We start from the raw sequence: 21521 nt of genomic DNA, 5'->3' as shown, positions 1-21521 counted from the left end.
ATATAATTATTAATTATTACATAAAATTATATGCTTATAATCAAAATTATAGTTTTTAATTTATAGAAAATATTTTGTTTGTATCATTATGGTATAGATGCTTATTATATATGCATACTTTTATGTATGATAACTGTCTTGAATTCTGGGGTATGTAGGGTTTTCTGTTAAGAAATATTCAGAATGTTGATACTTCAAGCTAGTGAAGAGCAGCAGCAGAGAAACTAGCTGCTTTTCCTGGGAGAGGCACACTACAAAATGCTGCTTATTTGATTTCCTGAATTAATTAAGAACCTAAATCTATGCCAAATTGAAATCAGATTGAGGAATTCTTGTTCTCTCCTGAGTTATTTAAAACAGACCTGTGAAAATAATACATGGTCATCCTAATTACTGTATTTTTGGTATGCAATGCCAGAAAAGAGTTTGTTATGGGAGCATTCATGTGTTATTTTGGCCTTATTTATATTTTTCTGATGGCAGCCTATATTCATTCTGTTTTAACCCCTTAAGCACACTCTACAAGTGATTCAGGAATTTATGTGAATAACGAGTATTTGTATTCTTTTCTCTAAAAATGTGTGACTTCAAACTGCTTTTCTTTCCAGTTTTCTGTCATCACACTTTTAAGTATTTTGTGATTTAAGAAAGAATTATTCATCCAGTAGAGGTAACAGTTCCTGTATGTTACTGGCATTGCTATAGATTAAAATAGACAATAAAATCCAAATTATTTTCATCTACAATATTCACTAGAGCCAATGACAATTCTGATTATTTTATAATCCAACACCTATCTCCTTTCCTAGCCTTTGTGTGCGAGTTTGCAGTAAGTGGCATCTTAACTTCTCAAAAGACACACTGTACCTGAAAAAAAAAAGACACATGTTAAAACCCACATTACAGGTCTTGCGATCTGTTCAGGATAAATGGTCTTCAGCTATTATCAGAAATCACTTTTATATCATCCACAAACCACAAGATGGCACTACTGAACAATTAGTTTATCTCAAAGTACCTTCTAGATTCTCTAAATAGCGGGTCAAAAATAGCATTCTTCTTGAATACTGTTAATTGCTTCCAATGAATACAGTATAACAGGGAAAAACTGTGAATTGATACTAGACATTACTTTGACTAAGTGACCAAGGTTAAAACATCACAACTGATAAGTTGTAGTGATACTGTTTTCTCTGTCATGATGAGAAAAAGGGGGTATTAATTTCTGTGCTCTTTTACCTCAAAGGTATACCCTCAGAGTAATCACAAGAAAGCATCAGCCAAAACACAATTGAGGCACATCATACAAAATGGTTCACCAATAAAATAATAATAAACTGTAATTTATTTTAAAGTATTATTCCAATACTAATTTCCTCTTTTGATAATTTTACAGTAGTCATATAATATGCTAGCGTTAAAGAAAGATGAATAAAAATACATAGGAACTGTGCAGTATTGTTGAACTTATTCTCATACTTTAAAATGATTTCAAAATATATATTAAACAAAACCAGTGTTCAAGGGAGAACTCTGAAATGCTACTCTAACACAAGCGATTTAGAATTATGTATTTTTTAATATATTAGAATTTTATGGAAACTTGTATAATGGCTAGGTCTTAACCCATTACACAGTTTCAAGAGTCTGTTTCCATTTTAGGACTAGCGATTACATTTTTGAAAGTCCACATTAGGATATATAATTGACATTGTTTCGTACAATATTCATATGAGAATCAGTTTCATTTTGTGCAATTTTCAAATGAGAATCAATCAGAGATAGCAAAGGTAGAAACAAATCGATGTCTTTATCCCTGAGTAGCACCATTCAATGACATTACCTCACTCATGTGCATCACAAGCATGATGGCTGTGGATTTCAGATTTTTCAAACTTTCCAAATTTTACTGTCAGTCAAAGCAGATCATTTATGACTAATATTCCCTACTGTGCTACACCTTGTGTTACACAGAATATTAATTTGATTGAACAACAATTTGATACATAAATTACCTCTTAGAATCAAAGAAAGGAAAATTATAATTTATTGTTCCTGCAGAGGAATGCAGGTATGTCCAAACTAGGTCACAATATGGAATTCAAGGCAAACTTCGATTTGGGGAGAGTAATATTCAATCCATTATAGGCCAAGAATCATCTTCTGCTGGAGAGCCATTCTGTAAGCCATTATACTTAACTTGCTCATAGGAACACTGGATTGACAATATTCTATTACCACAGCTTGAAATATTTTTAAAAATTAGCAGTCACAAAATAAGATCTGATTAAAAACCTATATGCACTTTAAAATTGTTGCAAGTTTGTAATTTGCTTTTAGAGTAAGACTACATTCTTAAAAATCAACATGCATCCAATAAGAACAAAAATCTTCCAGAACTAATTCTTTCATAAGGTTTTGGTTCCAGTGATTCAAGACATACTAAGAAGTTTAGAGCCTGTTGAATTAATTATGAGTCACTCTTACCAGTGATCATTATGGAGAAAATTATGTGTATGAAGAAACAACTAGTAGGAAGATATCTTTGAACTGTGCCACATGAATATAGTTGTAAACATGTTTAGCCAAATATCTGTTTTGCTATCTTCAACTGAAAATTTTCACTTTCATCTGCTTTGGTACCATACAAACCTATAATATTAACTACATTAAGTAAGCAGTAAATGATCAATTATGTTCACTGTTAAACAGAAACATAAAGATCTAATAAACATGTTTCATTTTTTAGTGAAATGAGTTGGATTTCTTTAAATGTTGCTAACCTAATGCTTCTGTTCACTGTATATATACCTTATATAATGTATTTTATAATATGCTGTATCCTTGTCTTTATATAATTTTAATATGTTTTATTTCATTTCCTTCTTGGTAGCTGGAAAAGTAGCAAGCATTTGACATTTATTGTTATCCTAATGTTTCAGGGACTTCATGAAAAGACTGGTGCATTTACAGCTGTTAAAGTAATGAATGCCCGTAAGGTAATGATACTGTGTTCCGTTCTTTTCGTGCACTGTGTAAACAGGATGAACACTTCTGAAAATATTGTTTTTACATTATGATGTTATATATTATTATCTTAATCTAGGTTCATTTTAATTATATCATATTCATACCTATTACTGGATTACACATACTGTTTTGTTATAGTTCCACATTAAAAATACACCATAAGTTGAGTATGCTTGATATGCTAAAACAATGAAGAAAATATCCATATTCTTGTCTAATTCAGCTTATTGTCTATTGTAAAGGATAGCAAAAAGCTGTTTCCTTTACTATTGTGTTAATAGTGCTGTTGTCCATCATATTTTCTCCATCCAATAATTTCTTCTGAGAATTGAGGCCATTTCTCACTGATAGAAGGAAAAATTTTGGCAAAGCTACACATTTTTCATGTATTTTCTGACAGATGAGCAAAACTGACAATTTAGTTGGCAGTTTTCTGCTAAAATTCATAAAATTATATCCCAGTTCATAATATATTGTCAAATAAGCTGCTAAGGACTTACTCCTGTCCTCTTTCTTTAACATGATACCTTACTTTCTCAAAATAATATTAATATGGGCATAGGAAACATAAAGAAATCTTATTTTATTATATCCTAAAGTGTTGAAAAACCTATATAGATTTATAGAACTACTTTTGCATATAATGTTCTTTTTGGCTTGCCAGTAATGTCAGATGTCACAAACCAACGTGAGATGCAAGGGATCTCTGTGAGTTCAAGGCCACCCTGGTCTACATAGTGAGTTCCAGGACAGCTGGAGCGACAGGGCGACCCTGTCTCAAAAAGACAAAAAAAAAAAATCATGTTCAGCCCATAGATGCGTAATATTAACTGCCTGAATATGTAAGAAGAAAATGACACTCTACTACTGCAAAATTATAATTTTCCCATTAACACACCATTTATATCCACTGTCATGAACTGAGTGACAAATTCGTGTAGATCATTAGAAACCAATTTGAGAACTTTATTAGATTAAAACTATTAGTGGAAAGCAAAAAGGAATTGGTGTTATCTCTATCTTTGACTTAGTGCTAAAGGAATACAAAATACTTCTGAAGAAATGATTCTCAAAATGTACTAGTGAGTTTGATAACGTTTTTTTCTTGGTTTTTCAGACTTCTATGCCTGAAATAGGAAGGCGGGTGAGAGTAAATAAATATCAAAAGTCTGTTGGATGGAGATACAGCGTGAGTACTAAAAGTCTTCATTAGCACCCCCAAAAGTCTTTATTTTAATTGTTAGCTTTAAACTCATCCTTTTCCATTGTGTCCTTACCTGGAGGCCACCTCTAAAATGCTCCTACTTGGAAATGATTATCTAAGTATTCTACTATTTACATAGATTCACCATCATATTTGAAAATTAGCATCTGTCAAAGAGGAAGGCCTACAAGAAATTCTCCTTTGAGTGGTAAATTGCTGGCTGCAGAGGAAAAATTAGTTGTCTACAGAGTATCTATCCCTCTCGTTGGTTGGCTACAGAAGAATTGCCTGGAACACAAACAAATGGCATTAGCCAAGTTCTTTATATGTCTTCTATACCTCATCTAGGCCGAATAGCTTTTCTCCCATTATGATAGTCATGAACATTGTCATTGTGTATAGGCCAAATTATAGCTTCCATTTTTATTGTAGAGCTAATAGCAAAAAGCCAACAGGGTACCCATCCTATACTTGAACACATAAAGAAGTAGGAAATATTTTTTCCTTGCAGACTTTTTTGAGAGATCTCTGATCTCAACAATCACTTCTTTTAGAATAAGTGCATAGAGAATTTGTCTTTTTCTTTTTTGAAAAATTTATTATTTATTATTTTTATTTTGTATGTATGAGTGTATTGCCTGCATATGTGTAAGTGTATCCACGTTATGCAGTGACTGCAGGGGTCAGAGAGGACATCAGATTTCCCAGAACTGGAATTATGAACGGTTATTACCACCGTGTGGGCGCCTGGAATTGAACTTGGAGCCTTTGCAAGAGCAGCCAGTGCTCTTAACCACTGAGACACCTCTCTAGCCCCAAGAATTGTCTTTTTCAATGAATGTTGGTTTTCTGTCAAAATATTACATGAGCCTAAAAGAAAAATTACTGCTCATCAGTATAATTCTTTGATAAAATTTTCCTAGTTTTCTCCCTTGAAGTCAACCAAATGAGATTCAAATACTTCCAGCCTTTTTTAATTTAATAAATATAGTATCATTTACACTAAAAATAACCCTCTCTATTAGCACAAAGACATTCATGCCATATACCTTCATGATTTATCTGCTATACAGCAGTCTCCTTTTTTGTTTATAATGTATCTTGAGAGCAAAAATATTCAGAGGAAGAGGATATGACTGACTATTAGATAAAAATACACAAAATGTAAGAAATGAAAATATAATTATTTGGTCAATTCTGATTTCCTCAAATGTTTATATTAATAAAAAATTCTTTCTCATTTTTTTCCATATAAAATGATTTTGATTGTAGAACTGGATGAATTTACAGAGTGAATTCTGGCATCCTTGAGCTGCCTATTCTTGACAAAAGCCAGGGTATGTGGGCCAGTACAGGATCACTTGGCACTGATCCAGAAAATGCTGTAGCATTATATTTCTTAGAGATGTGTGAGAGTTTTAAATTACCCACTTGGCCTGATGGATATTTTGTACTTGTGTGTTTCTTACAAGCTTAACTTCCTGTTAATTGAGAGTGGCAAACACACTAATGCTTTCTAAACATATCTGATCTTCATTTATTTGTTTTGGGTGCGTTTGCATTTATATGGGAAACCTACTCTTGGAAGTTTTTTTTTTTTTTTTTTAATTAGGGATTTTGAATTCTGTGATTATGGTCTAGTAAGAAGCATCATTTCTAGCTAATCAGCCAATTAGCATCTCTAAATATCTTGAACCTTTTGGGCTAAAATGTGTATAACTTATATATACTTCCCTTTGCTACAGGAGTCTATGAAAATGGTAATAATGTGAAGGGTCAAATTCCAAGTTTACTACTAAATAGCCAAAAAATACTTGGAAAATAGAATTTTTGCCGTTCAAGGCTTCAAGTTCCTACTAGGCAAAGTTTCTCCAGAAATGCTACTCTGTGGCTGCCTATGCTCGTGTCATTCTTTTCTTCTTGTTTCGTGACATAAGCTTTGTAATCCAGAAAGAAACAGAATCTGTATCCATGATACCAGACATCCAAACAGGTCAAATGTCTTAGACTTGACTCTGGTTTTCTTTAACCTGTTCATTGTATTCTTAGCTTCACAACATCTCATTTGTATTATTGAAATGTTATGAGTACATGATACTGCTCCCAGTAGACCCTGCAAGTCAGAATATAACCAAGAGAACACATAGAAACATATAGAACTCTCAGTACTATATTTCTATACTGAGCCAGGCATTATTTCCTTTCAGGAGACAGTTACATCATAGGAACAGATGGAAGTTTAAGGGTCTTACACAGCAAAAATGAAAACCACATGACTAACTTTGACTTTTAACTTTCTTTAAAACCTGAATAAAGGAATTTGAAAGGAACTTACTGAGTTTCTCTGAGAGGCCAGAACCTGAACTTCTTTGCAATTCTCACATGTGGATTGACAAATCAGACTCCATCCACTTTCTCCAAATAGCTGAATATTTATAGGTAAATCCATTGGACTATCTAAAGGAAAATGCCAAAGAGAGTTCTATAGCTGCCAGCTATTTCTCTGAGATTTCAGACTTCTAAAAATAAGATATTGTATACATACTGGGAATTTTCGAGAGAGAAAATTAATTTATCAGCAAAAATCAAATAAATGTGGAAACACTGTAGAGCATAGTGCATTGGTTTATTTACTTCATGAGTATTTTCAAACATAGTGACAATATAGCTAAATATAAAAAGTAATTGTTCAGTTTTCCTGCTGGGTCATAGAAAGTGAAAAAGAAGGAAGGTGGTATCTGAGTTGATATATGTAGTTACTTATTCATTTCAGATGGAAGACTTTTTTAGATCACTTAGGCAGGGTAAGTGATATGGTCAGGAGTTGAGGTATTGTTTTTGAAAACTTGGATTTAGTGATAACTGAAGCCACCTGATTAGACTAAATCATTGAGATAGAATGTGTAGTTTCAAGGGACACCTCTATAAGAAGATAATGTGACAGCAGCCAGAAAAGAGCACTTACTCAGGGTATTACAGTACTTCTCTTTTTTTTTTTTACCATTGATTTCCCATATTAGGAAATGTACTTCTGCTTCCCAAGGTTCCATTTACTTTAAAGAGTACTGTACCTAATGGCAACAATTTCCTGTCTTCATAGAATATTACTAGGACTAAATGAGATGAAATATAAAGTTCTTCCCAATTCTGGGAAGAAAATGCTATAAATGAAAACTATTTTCACAAAGCTCATTACTCTGCCTTTTAATCTACAAATAGGCCCTGTTGTAGCTTCAGTTGTCAACTTGACATACCAGAGAAGACAAAACCACAGTTGAGGTATTACCTCCATTGGATTGGCCTGAGGCCATATGTTTTAGGACACGTTCTTGATTGCTAATTGATATGGGAGGTCCTACCCCACTGTGTGTGGTGACAGGCAGGTGGGCCTGGGGTTTATAAAAAAATGTGAGTGTGAATGCAAGCTTTGCTGTCTGTTCTTATTCCATAGGATGAGGAAGAGGATCTCAGGACTGAACTCAATCTGCTGAGGAAGTACTCTTTCCACAAAAACATTGTGTCGTTCTACGGTGCATTTTTCAAGCTGAATCCCCCTGGCCATAAAATAAAATTTTATTTATTATTTATTTATTTTATTATAATAAAATTTGTTTTATTATTTTATTTTGTATATTTTATTTTATTTTTGTAAATAATTGTTTACCTAAGGTTGTACATTTTTAAGAGCTGAGGCATCACTTTTTTGTAACTGCTAGAAAACTTAAGCCCTCAACTTTTCAAGATAGTATGGCAAAATGTATTCTGAATCCTGGAGACAGGAATGATAAAAGATGAAATAAAGTAACCTATATATTTGACAAGGAGCATTTGGATGGACTAGAAGAGGGTCAAACACTGGCATTAACATTAATATTTTCAAATACAGCTTTGCTGCTTCTATCCTTTGCTGGTATCCAAGTGGCCTGACTGGTTAGTAAATAATGAATGAATGAATGAATGAATGAATGAAGATAAAGTCCCATTAGCCCTTGACATAAGTGTCCACATACATTTTAGGTGGAATATTATAATTTCTAGATCAACAAAACATAAATTTTAGGAAGTGACCTTAGTTACTAGAACTTTTACCATTCTCCACTATGTTTGGTATTGAGTTTTAGTCAATGAAATCCTTAAAAATAGAATATTTTCAACATAAACTGGAATAATAGTTTTATTTTAAAAATAATGATAGCAAGTTTCAGGATCTTCTACTGTACATGAAAGATCAATTACATTCTACATAGTGAATTTTAGAAAGTAGAAATGTTTATAAGGGTTTACAATGAAAAGGTAGTTCTCAAACTTTAGCATGCATTATAAATTTCTGGAGAACCTTGTATAACACAGAATGCTTGATCTCTTTCACAGAGTTTTTAATTAAGTAGGTCTGGGAATGTGTGAATTTTGTATTTTGTGGTAAGTCTTGGACAATGCTAATGAGCTAATTTAAGAACTACAAAAGCACCAAATTTACTCATCTTCAAATTAATGCTGTTTTTTCTCAAATGCCCAATTATCTTCAATCCTCTATTTTTCCATAATTCTACTTGAGGTTTTATTAAATATTGCCCAACAGGTTTAATGATTACTGGATTTAATTTTTTTGAACATACTATTTTTTTCATAAAACATTAACTTCAATATTTATCCTCTGCACAGTATGCAAAATTATTAGAAATGTTGAGTCCCACTGTTGGATATGTATAACTAGTACTCTGTTACTTCAGTCATTCAACATATATTCATTGAAAAATACCTGTTTGCCAGGCATTCACACTAGACCCTGGAAATGCAGCAGTAAGTTGAACAGACATGCTCCTCACAAATTGGGGCTTACAGTCTTTTAGGAAAGACTGATGTCAACCAAGTATGTGTAATAAGAATGCAAAATAACATAGTCTTATATAGATAGAAAAAAAAAAGGAATCTAAAGTGAGCTTGGGCATTAGGAACACTTCCTTAAAGACAGACTTTGACTGATATCCGAAGAACAAGCAAGCATGTAATGCATAAATTATTTATGTGAGTGAGAGATGTCATGAGACAATTAACCCTTTATTGACCAAATAACTCTGAAAGTACTCCAGTAAATTGTGAAATAATTATCAATTTAAAAGTATATATAACAGGCACTGCACACGGAGGGACATTGAAGGGACACAAATCATACTCCATATATATGAGACAGTTCATTAAATTTGGTGGGAGGCAGTGAGCGAAGGTGGGGAAAGGGGAGTGGATCTAAATGCCATGAAACTATATTGTGTGAAATTCACAAAAATTCAATTAAAATGCAAAAAAGAAAATATAAAAGCTAGAGGAATCATTTTGAATGCCTGTCTTTTTGTAATTGAAATCTTCTTTTTGAAATTAGCAAAGTCTTTTTGGGTCCATCTGAGGTGAGTAATTATAATTCAAGTTTGTTGTGGTTCAAATTGAGCCTCTTTTCCACCAGTACCATAGAGCAAACATTGTATCTGTTCAGTATAATCAGCATTTAATTCCCCATGTGAAAACCAGCCTTCTGTGGTTTAACTACATGGTTAGTTTCATTTTGTTTCATCTTTCATTTAGTGCGACTATATATAGATCAGACATGCAGTGTTAACAGTGGTACACAACTATAAATTAGGGAGTAATTTCTAAAAAGAAAATAATCCTATTCAGATAAGAAATACATAGACTTTTGGATACTCATGATTGGTTATCATTTTCCCTTCATTTATATATAGTAACAGCTTGCATATAAGTAAAAACACGTTGTTGTTTTTCCTGACTGCAATGTTTAAAACTTCATTCCTTAAAAGAAAAGGATGTTAAGTTGATTATAATCGCTGTATTCTCCTTCAAATTACCTAATACTAACTGGAAGGAAATTCGCTAGTTGACAGCAAAATTATATTTAGGAGAAACTGAGGCACTTAAAGTTATTAGCCGTAAAATAGGCTTTTCTTACCAGCAATCCGTTTGAAAGAAATTAGTCTATAGAAATTCAAATGACAGCTTCCCCCTTGGAGTTGTTTGTCAATATTTTGAGGAAAATAGCCTATAATTTGAAAATGTACATAAAGCAATGTGAACAAAATCTAATCTTAACAATGAACCATAAACACTTTTGAGACTTTCCATATCTTCTACAATTCTAGTCAAACTGTTCTCTCAAGTCATCACTTAGACTTGAGCCCCCCAGAAGCTTCTTTTCAAGGATTTTTGTTCATTTTGTTTTCCATAAACTGAGTGCTCTTCCTTCTAAGCATTTCAAAGCACTACCTGTGAGCCAAGGATTAACTTAATTCCCGCCTGCTGGTTTCCTCCTTCCACATTTTCTGACTTTATTAGTCTAAATTTTCTGTTTTTCTACTTTTCTGCCTATTCTGCAGATGGTAATGGAGTTGTGTGCAGCAGGCTCAGTCACTGATATAGTGAGGATGACAAGAAATCAAAGTTTAAAAGAAGATTGGATTGCTTATATCTGTCGAGAAATCCTTCAGGTGAGTATTCATATAATACTTCTCTCCTGGTCAATGAACCTGAAAATAAGATAGAAGATATTATTGCACAAAACCTTATCCTGCATATATGACTAATAATTCTAAACATAAACTATGAATAGGGAAGCAAAAAACCAAAAGCTTTGGTGAAAGCAAATGTTTAGATGGCGCCCTTCAATATGAAGGTACACCACAAGAAAATCTTTCCAAATCATACCCTTTAATGGCTCTGTGAGAGTCAAACTACTGGGTTCACTAGATCATAGGAATAACCTTGTGAGCTAATTATTATGTTAGAATTCATTTTTAAAGGTATAGCACTATCATCCTAGATTAAAATGAGGGTAAATCAGGGAAAGCCAGTGTTGTATAGAATAGCCCCAAACCATCTGCAGCCTTAAAAATGAAGGCAAATGCCATCTTTGAATATTGGCTCACATTTTTTATTTCTAACATCAACTTGAATGAGAGTAGCGAGCTTCTTTGTCAAATTCAATAGTTCTTTGAGGCTTAAGTTCTTAGGGTTACCAAGAAAGGATATTAAGTGACCGAACAGCACCCCCAACACTGTTAGAATGCCATTCTTCCCATTTTTTAAAAATTTTTACAAAAACTTTATTGAGAATTTCATACATAATATATAAGAGTTTTTGATCAAATCCATGCCCACTTCCTCCCCTCCAACATCGCCCCCCAAAGAGGTAACCCTAAAGTCTTTAAAGGATTAGATACAAGCTCCCAAATACTTTTGACATTTTTGGCCTTGGAACAGAGTATGTTGCTAATAGGCCCAAGGACATTTTGACTTTCAGACAAGCAACTGGCTACATTTCTTTGGAGTCTTTTTACCCTAACTGCCTAGCCAATTCCTACCTCCTCTTCTTATCACACCATCCTCTGAAGAGGTTACCCAAATCGCCAGTAGAAATAGGGACGCCGACCACTCTGGCTTCTTCCATGCTGAACAGGGGCGCAGGGTGAGGCAATTGGGGTACCCCTTCAATGGGTCTATCTAAAAGACTCCCAAATTGCATAACTCCTATCTGTAGGGAGTTATCATGCCATCCTCTGAAGGGGTTACCCAAATTGCCAATAAGGAATAGGGACACCGACCGCTCTGGCTTCTTCCATGCTGAGCAGGGACGCAGGGTGAGGCAATTGGAGTACCCCTTCAGTGGGTCTATCTAAAAGACTCATTCTTCCCATTTTTTCTTGGATTTGTTTTGATAAAATGTAAATGTTTGAGTGCAAATGATACACTAAATTTAAAATCCAGTTCACCATGTGCTATTTATATAACCTTTAGGGAATACCTTTAGTTTCCTAAGTCTGGCACTCCTCCTGTCTCCTGGAGAGTGGTAACACAACCTCCAATGTCTTAGCAAAATGCCTGGCAAAGAATAGATGTTTATTTACACTTTCAAATTACAGATTGTTTTTCTCAATACAATGTTAGCTGTATTGATTATTACTTCTATTATTAATGTCTGACTTGTGTCTGCGGTGATTGCACTGCAGCTTAACGCTGAATACCATGTCATGGTTTTAGCCAGGTCACGGTAGTTTTAGTGGTGAACGTGCTGGAGCCAACACAATTTGTAAATGATTTAAAATGAATTCCCATATTCCTTTAAATTCTAGACCTACAGGCCTCGCCAGAAAATATTTTGGACTATACAAATGTTTGGATCAGGAATAGAGCAAAAACACTTAATAGGATGTCCAGATCTCTACTGTCATGACAATTCAGAAATGCAAAGTTTATAAAAGAAGGTGAAGTGCCCCAGTCTATACAAACATTAATATTTAGTGTTCTTTTTCTTTCATAAGTGTTCTGATTTATTTTCCTTTCCTTATACCCAAAAGTAGTTATTTCTGGGAACTGGTTGAAGTCATTCCAGCCTAAAGAAAAAAGTTTGTCTGAAAAACCAAGTGGGCCATTATTCTTACCAAAGTTTCTGAAAGTACTTAAAATGCTACCAGAAGATAAAAAAATGTATTTATTTGGCTTTAATATATATGTATCTGCAGGGCTTAGCTCACCTTCATTCACACCGAGTAATTCACCGGGATATCAAAGGTCAAAATGTGCTGCTGACTCACAATGCTGAAGTCAAACTGGGTAAGTTGATTCCTGCAATATTCTAGATGAGCAGAAAGCTAAGAAAACTGCTTTTTTGTCATGTGCATACCAACATACCAACTTCTAAGTGGCTGAATAATCTCTCCAGCCCTATAAGAGAATTTTTTTGAAGAATATCAGTAATCCTTTAAAATACTTAAACATAAATTGCTTATTTGCATTTGTCTTTGAATATTTAAAGAAATTTTGTTGATCAGAAGTAATGCTGCAATAGGCAAATCAAACTGAATTAGAAATAAACAGAACATCACTACATTTGTATTTCAGCATTGAGTGGCATAATTTATTTGAAAATAATCACACAATTTTTCACATAGGTATGAAAGGAATAATGTATTGTGCTTACTAATATTTAAGATAGATACTGATGGTTGATTTTAAAATAATAACATATAAGTTATGTCAACCATATATATAGCATCAGAAAGCCTCATCGATAGAGAATCAAAATCATTATTTCAAATTATATCAATTCTTTGATAATGTCTCTTAACGTGATAAGACACTTTTCACTTTCTTGCTAAATATGTAGAGATTTTTGTCATTACTTGAGGAACTATTTAGTGAATATTTGTGGAAGAAGAATGAAGTAGCAATAGTTTGTTCTTGAAAAAAAAGTAATTTTGAGAAAGTCTTTTCTCTTGTATTTTAGATACAAGCTACATACATCTACAAAGCTAGCAGCATAATTTTAAGAAACTGCATTGAAATCCATGAGTCATATACATTTCACATTCAAATACACAAGATTTGTAGTCCACCATTAATCTATATCCTGTGTTCACATATATGGCAACATTCCCCACCCCTGAGTCAAGTTGATGATAATCCCAAACATTTGTAATATAAAAAAAGAAAGAAAATAAAAAGCCACTTAAATACCTCTCTCAAAGCTCTTTCACTAAAATTAATGTACTTTACTCTTGAGTGGTGTTAAATTAGAATTTAATCAGGCTTATTTTACTCATAATCCTCATGCAGTTTGATTTAGATTTCATAGATAATACTAAATTTATATATATATGAACAAAATATTTTAAGGCAAACACAATGATAGTCAAAGAATGTGATACTATGGAAAGAGATGGGAAGATGGTTAGATTGCAGTTGTGTTTGATCAGTAATCACTGTATCTCGGTTCCTTGTATGATTAATGAAAATAAAAATACTCCATCATTCACTTTTCACCTCTATCTTTTATCATAACCTTTTTTATCCCATTGCAATTTGAAGCCTCTTTATCACTGTTTCATCTAGTCTTTTATCTACTTGTGGGCCTGAGAAATATATGACGTATTCCTTTATAGCCTTCATGGGTATTTCTTGGCTCTTAAAATTTGCTCTTAGGTAGTGCAAGTGTTGAACTATTATTTAATCCACATATTTTTGAAATGTCTAAATAATGAGATTGTTCAGCAGCCGTGATCTTCAAAATATCTGGAATATTTCTTGTCTTTGTTAGATCCTTTCTGAAAGAGTGCCTCAAGCTATTAATATTGCTTCATTTTTCTTTTCTTCCACTAAATTCTTCAAGCTGCTTTTCAGTCAGTTTTGCTAACCATCTTCTAGCTTCCCAGAAACCATTATAAATTAGAAAATCAACTTCGTATTTCAACTTTTATTTTTTTTGGAATAAACAACTTCAGTCTACTTCAGTCCTTTTCTGTTTCTCAGGATACCATACTAAATATTTTCTTATAATGTATCCCACAGATGAATGAAAAGCTGAACTTTTATAGTATAAAGCTAGGATGTAGATATACCAGACAATACTTACACCTGATTCAGAAGACCTGTATAATCATTTCAATTATAGCAAAAAACTTCCTTTTGTTTATCAGTGAGATTGGCATTTCCAATGTCATGGGCGAGGCTTCCTAAATTTTAATAAGATTTACATGACTAAAATATGGTTTATAGTGCTATTTATCCTTTAGCTTGGTGGCAGATCCAAATACCACATATGTTATCACTTCCGAGATTCAGCATATACCAGTGGAACTTTAATATTCATGATAAACCTTTAGCCAAACATACTTTAGATTTATAACAGCATGGCTGGATCTCATTCCAACATAAATAGCCGCAAAAGTTCATTTCCCAGTATTCCTGGAGTGGGCTCCATAGTAAAGTTTGCTGGGCCAGAAAGAAAATCAGTTATCCATTGATTTTTATAGTGCCTTTCCAAGTTAAAGAAATAACATTGAGATTTGTGTTTCTGATTCATTATTTTGATATATGTAGTGGATTTTGGAGTGAGTGCCCAGGTGAGCAGAACTCATGGACGGAGAAATAGCTTCATTGGTACACCATACTGGATGGCACCTGAAGTGATTAATTGTGATGAGGACCCACGAAGCTCCTATGATTACAGGGTAAGTATAAATATTCAGAGAGTGACGATCACAATTTGAAAAGAATTTTAAGTGCATTCATTTTTTTAAAGATTTATTTATTTGCTTATTTGTGTATATGTGAACCTATATGAGTGTATGTGTTTCTGTATCTGTGGGTGCCCATGGAGACCAGAAGAAGGCATCTGGTTCCCTAGTTCTGAAGTTACAGGCATTTGTGATCCATCTGACCTAGGTGCTGAATATATCTAAACTCTGGTCCTCAGAATTGAGCAACTAGTGCTCTTGACCATTGAGCTACTTCTCCAGCCCTGACTAAAGTTATCCTAATGATAAAACATAAAATGAAGCAGGGCGTGATGGCACACGCCTTTAATCCCAGCACTCCCGAGGCAGAGGCAGGCAGATCTCGAAGCATTCAAGGCCAGCCAAGTCTACATAGAGAGTTCCAGCCCAGCTGGGGATACAGGGAGACCCTGTCTCAAAAAGACCAAAAATTAAAAAGAAAAGAAAAGAAAAAGAAAAATCTTCCTTTTAAATGGAATCTAATGAGAATTATCCCTCTATTCCTACATGTGGTTTATAGTACACATAAGATATTTTCTAATAAGGTAGACGAATGCTGGCAGGTCTTCAAATTTGGGAGAGAATGCTTAGTTCCTGTTGCTGCCAATGTCTCTCTCTCTCTCTCTCTCTCTCTTTATATATCTCTGCCCCCCCACACATATGCACACATATATATATATATATATATATATATATATATGTATATTGCTCAGCTTTATTTGGAAATTTAAGTTCCAAGGACAGAGGCTTTTTTCACTTAATAAATTGAATCCAGGCCTGCTAACTCAAGACTGTATTCCCAACTACTTGATAGGCTGAGGCAGGAGTATTACAAATTCAAGGCTTTCTCAAACTATGAAGTGAGTTTAAGACCTGCCTAGGGAACTTTACAAGACATTGTATCAAAATTAAAGAATGAAAAATAAGGCTGGGGCACAGGTCAGTGGTAAAAAGCTTAGTATCTAGTATTCATGAGGCCCTAATTTTAATCACCAGTAACACAAATAAGAAATGGACATAAAGCTAATTATTAATCCTCACAAATTAAAGAATATAAAACAATAATTTGACTAATGGTATAATGGAGAAAATCTTTGGCATAGGGATCATTTCCAAAACAATATGTATCAAAGGAACAAATCAATTAACAAAAATTTGTGTGATTTATTAAAATTTCAAATGAAAGTTCAATGTAGAATGCATATGTATATATATACATATAAACATACATTTAAAAACCTGGATATGGAAAGAAAAAAAACTGTCAATTTGCTATAAATTAGAGAAACCTCACTCACTCTCCACATCATATGCCTTTCAAATAATTCACTCCTGTCTCTCTGTGAAACTCAGGACTCAGTACTTGAAGCTGATGAATTTAAGTTTCATCTCTTTTCCATTTCCTCAAATGTCCTTTGCTTTTCTATAATATGATTATTTGTAAGAGCCTAGTGCATGTTCAGTACTACATTAGGAACCATGACCAACTATGGATGCAAAGTTCTACAAGTCGTTTACTGTAGAGCACACTGTTTAAATATGTATAAATGTGGAAGCATTCCAAGCAATTTCCCATGTGTTATTTATTTTTATTTTTAAATCTCAGCATAACTGAAAGAAATTTTGAGCTTAGAATATCACAAAAGTCATAGTAAGAGATTCATAAACTGAGGTTCCAAAAATTCAGTGAACTAATTTAGGATTCAGCCAGTGTGCTTCTAGTACTGTGGCCTTTCCACGGGTTTTGTTTAAATTGCATTTTATTTATTTACTGTGTGTGTGTGTACCTCTGAATGTGTATGATGTCACACTTGTGGATGTCAAAGAACAGGTTTCAGATATCTGCTCTCTCCTTCCACCATGTGGGTCCAGGTGATTCACTCTTGTCATAAGGCTTGGCAGCAAGCACCTTTACCCATCTTACCAGACCCCTTTCCACACTTTGATAAACCAAGTAGAGTTAATAGTGGTGAGAATTATTTAAAAGAGCTTCATATTGAGTCTGGAAACTTCTGAAATATATATTTATTTAGGTAATAATTCATATGTAAATATTGGTAGATATATTTATATAGCATAATTTGTATATTAATGCTTAAATTGTAAACTATTAAATATATCAATGTTAATACATAAATTATATTTATATATTAAGTATGTGTATATACACATACACATACATATTAATCCTGTGAAGTGGATGTTATTATAAATAATAATTTTACATTGAGGGAAATTGATACACAAAATTAAATTGTTTACTCAAAATCACACGTTATCGATCTATATATTAGGATTTCTTTATAGAAGAATTGCAAGCACAGTGATAGTAGAAATGCATACAAGATGAATTTTCCTTGCACTGAACCTCAATCCGTACGAATCTGTGCTTTACTAAGTAAGGTGCTAGCTGGTCTCAAACTCAGATAATAGATTCTTGTAATTTCAATCTATAATGAAGAAGCTTCATTATTGAAAACCCACAATATGTCTCTACAACTGACATCCCCATCACGACCAAAGGTGTTTGAGATTTTTAATATTAATTTGCCATTTTAAGAGGTGTTTCGTCATTTTTTTTTTTTTTTAGAGTGATGTTTGGTCTGTGGGAATCACTGCTATTGAAATGGCTGAAGGGGCGCCTCGTAAGTACAATGTTTGATATGCTTGTCCTATTTTAAAGGTTAAACGTACTGTACCAATCTGTCTGTCTGGAAGGTGATATTATCTTTTGTACAAGTCAGCTTTTATGTGGCTACGTAGGTGTCACAACATATGACAAACCACAAATGGTGGTCAGTAATTATCAAATGCTTCTGTTAAAGTCAACAGATTTGGATATATAAAAGTAACTTAGCCGGGCGTGGTGGCGCACGCCTTTAATCCCAGCACTTGGGAGGCAGGGGCAGGAGGATCTCTGTGAGTTCAAGGCCAGCCTGGTCTACATAGTGAGTTCCAGGACAGCTGGGGTTACAGGGAAACCCTGTCTCAAAAAGACCAAAAGAAAAAAGTAACATACTTTTATCTTTCTTATACCTTATCCTTCTCTGTATGCATCTTTGTCCCTCTCTTTAATGGTGTGATGTACCTTGATTTGCTTAGAATGTAATATTTTCATTTTATAATTTTAACTCATAGGGAAAATATTGACTGAAGAATACACTCAGAAGTTTTTCAGAGTGTGAAAACTATAAGATTTAAAAGATGAGAGAAGGCCCAGAGATTCTAAACTCACAAGGAGGGAAAATAAGGTCGATTTGCCTATATAGATAATGGAAATGGCACAAATTTAATCATAAGCAATTTTAGATATCTGCCCTGCTAAAACTCTTTCACCACTATCCTTTAATGACTGAAGTATTAATTTGAATGAAAATGATTGCCATCAATTTAACTGCAGTAGTTCTCTAGGTTATGATAATTATCAACTCAGAGGGGATAGTTTTCCAAGCCAATGCTATCAGATGGTGTCCTCTAAGATATAGGTAAGAAAATTATCTACCTTTGATCTTTTATAAGTCAGGTTCTCCCAGAGAAATAGAGAAATCAGGGAAAGCATGCTTTATTATCAGGGAAAGGTTGCTTTTAACAACAGAAACCTGAACTCTTGCATGTCAGGATACTTTTTGGTTATATATAGGCATTTAACCAATATGGGACATTTAAAACAAGGCCAACACATTGCTAGCAGCCATTCAAACACCATAATAGTAAAAGTCATAAGTTGTATGAAAGTTTGACACTTCTGCTGGAAGAAACACAGGGTAAGGACACCAACTCCTCCTTATGAAGCCTATACACTAAGTCAGTTTACCTTCATTTGAACCACATTTCCTATTTTGGCATTCTCCTCAGAACTATGGAAATTAGTTTTAATATTGTCGATCATATTTGCTTATAGCCATTTAACCAGGAATGGAAAAACGGATATATTGGAACGTTTTGTTTAAAATTGAACTTTATCTTTAGTTACTGCACATTCATTTTTATCTGTTCATTCCTTAGCGTCTAATCAATAGAATATGTGAATGAACACTGAGACTATTCTTTGAAATAAGCAGCTTGCTCTGTAGTTACCATTTTTGCTCTTGCTAAACTTATCTGTTTCCCTTCACAGCTCTATGTAATCTTCAGCCGCTGGAGGCCCTGTTCGTTATTTTACGGGACTCTGCTCCCACAGTCAAATCCAGTGGATGGTAATGATGAAGCATAAATACATTGATTTGATATTTGTAAAGAAAAGTTTTCAATAATTTGGAGTTTCCAGCTTCAACATTTTTGTTGGACTGTCTTTCCTATAATCCTTTATCTTAACTTGGAAGTCTAAATGACCAGTTTTCATCAAGAACTAAGGAGCTAACTAGAAATAAGTAATATCCTCCCTAAATTGTGATGAGGATCTTACTGTGCTGTCACTAATGGACATTTTCAGCTCTTTCTCCGGTAATGAGATGAACCAATGGCAGTATTTGTGATACTTTTCTTTGTGCATAGAAATGCAGTCAGTGATTGGGATGTACAGCTCTGTCCATTGGCCCATTAACTTAAGCATCCACAAACTTAGATGATTTCCTCTATATTGCTACAGAACAGGAAAACTGGAAATTATTTTCTCTGAAGGTTGTTGATCTAGTTTAGCTCTTGTTTACTCTTATTAAAAATAATAATTATTAATTGATTGTTGACTTTTTAAATTTTAAATTAAATTTAACCCTTCTGGTACATTAAAGAGTTTAGGGTCCATCTTTTTGTATGTGCTATTTTACAAGACTATATTGTCCCAGTTATTAGCATCTTCCTTTTGAACTAAAATTTCCAAGCCTCTGCGGCTAACACTGTAAGTAAAACATTCGGGCTTCGGCGGATGACTTTTGTGGATTATGACCAATCTTCTCTCCCCGAATACATAAGCTACCTTAACCTTTTAGCTCCCACATTATTACATACATTTTACCATGTACATGCCAACTTGAAACTTCTATTATCTGAGTAAAAAATTATGATGACTCAACTTTTTATTTATGAGGTTCTGTTCTGTTTTGTTTCAATAGGGTCTCCCTGTTAGCCCCAGGTGGCCCTAAACTAGCCACATACATCAGGTTAGCCTCAATCTCAGAAATCTACATGTTTCTGCCTCCATAACACTGGGATTAAATGTGTGTGCCACCATGCCCAGCTTCATTTTGAGGTTTAATAGACATTATATAATGAGGTTTAATAGACGTTATATAATGTCTATTGTCAAGCTACAGATTGTTTGCTACTTTAAAAGCTGATTATACTTCAACAACTCTTTCAGAATATTTGACCTTCAAAGTGGCATGTTACTAAGATGAGTAGAGTGCAGCAGGCCCAGAAATTCTCTCTGCTCACTGTGGTTCATTTATTTCAGGTCCCGCAAGTTCCACAATTTCATGGAAAAGTGCATGGTAAAAAATTTCCTATTTCGTCCTACTTCTGGAAGCATGCTGCATCATCCTTTTGTTCGGGATATAAAAAATGAAAGGCACATTGTGGAGTCATTAACAAAGCATCTTACTGGGATCATTAAAAAAAGACAGAAAAAAGGTAGAATCTGCAAAGTTTTGTTTCATTGGAATGATTATTCAGATAAGAGCAGGTCTTAAATTTACTTACTGTTTTTGTATAAAAGTATGTGTTTAAGAATTTAATTGGGGGAGGGCTGGAGAGATGACTCAGCTGTTTAGAGTATTTGCTACTCTTTGAGAGGACCTGAGTTCAGTTTCCAGTGAGTGGCTCACAACTGCCTGGAACTCTAGTTCCAGAGTATCCAACACCTCTGGCCTCAGCAGGCACTTGCACTCACATGCACATACCCAGACATAAACACACTCATACATGTAATTTTTAAAAATCTTTTAAAAAGACCTAAGTGAAAACTTTGAGGTTTTTGATTTTCAATAGTGAGTTTCTTCAATAGTGTATGGTTTAATAATTCAATTACCTCTTTCCTGAGCACTCATCTCTAAGATTATATTACTCTTATACCTTTGAAGTATTCATATTTCAAAGACAGAAAGCCTTAGCTTAAAATAGAATTTTGTAATGTGGCAATATTATTTTAAGTAAACTTCTAAGTGAAGATAATTTAATCAACTCTCTGGAGATAAATATGTTTGTAATCAACCATTTACTGACAGTTAATTTTGAAATAATTTTCTCATCATATATGAAGTTGGATTTACACATGAAGTTTGTTTTACATGCTA

At 33.7% G+C, this 21521-nt stretch overlaps 1 protein-coding gene across 2 annotated transcripts in view; it reads left to right on the top strand.

The window, feature by feature from the left end:
* Positions 1-21521, top strand: part of Nrk (Nik related kinase) — a 125952-nt gene that overhangs the window by 57688 nt on the left and 46743 nt on the right. Inside the window, exons 3-12 of one of the 2 annotated variants that reach the window (XM_008852988.3) lie at positions 2943-2999; positions 4148-4219; positions 7686-7795; positions 7924-7939; positions 10618-10728; positions 12760-12850; positions 15116-15246; positions 17882-17936; positions 19409-19487; positions 20684-20859. In XM_008852988.3, the coding sequence (XP_008851210.1) occupies positions 2943-2999; positions 4148-4219; positions 7686-7795; positions 7924-7939; positions 10618-10728; positions 12760-12850; positions 15116-15246; positions 17882-17936; positions 19409-19487; positions 20684-20859 (898 nt within the window). Of the gene's footprint in view, positions 1-2942; positions 3000-4147; positions 4220-7685; positions 7796-7923; positions 7940-10452; positions 10729-12759; positions 12851-15115; positions 15247-17881; positions 17937-19408; positions 19488-20683; positions 20860-21521 lie in introns of those variants that run through there. The other variant, XM_029556058.1, reaches the window with a different exon arrangement.

Source organism: Nannospalax galili, unplaced genomic scaffold (assembly GCF_000622305.1).
Source record: "Nannospalax galili isolate Female #2095 unplaced genomic scaffold, S.galili_v1.0 scaffold25, whole genome shotgun sequence".
Taxonomy (NCBI): domain Eukaryota; kingdom Metazoa; phylum Chordata; class Mammalia; order Rodentia; family Spalacidae; genus Nannospalax; species Nannospalax galili.
Note: the sequence above shows the minus strand (reverse complement) of the source record. Positions and strands in the feature narration are given on the sequence as shown.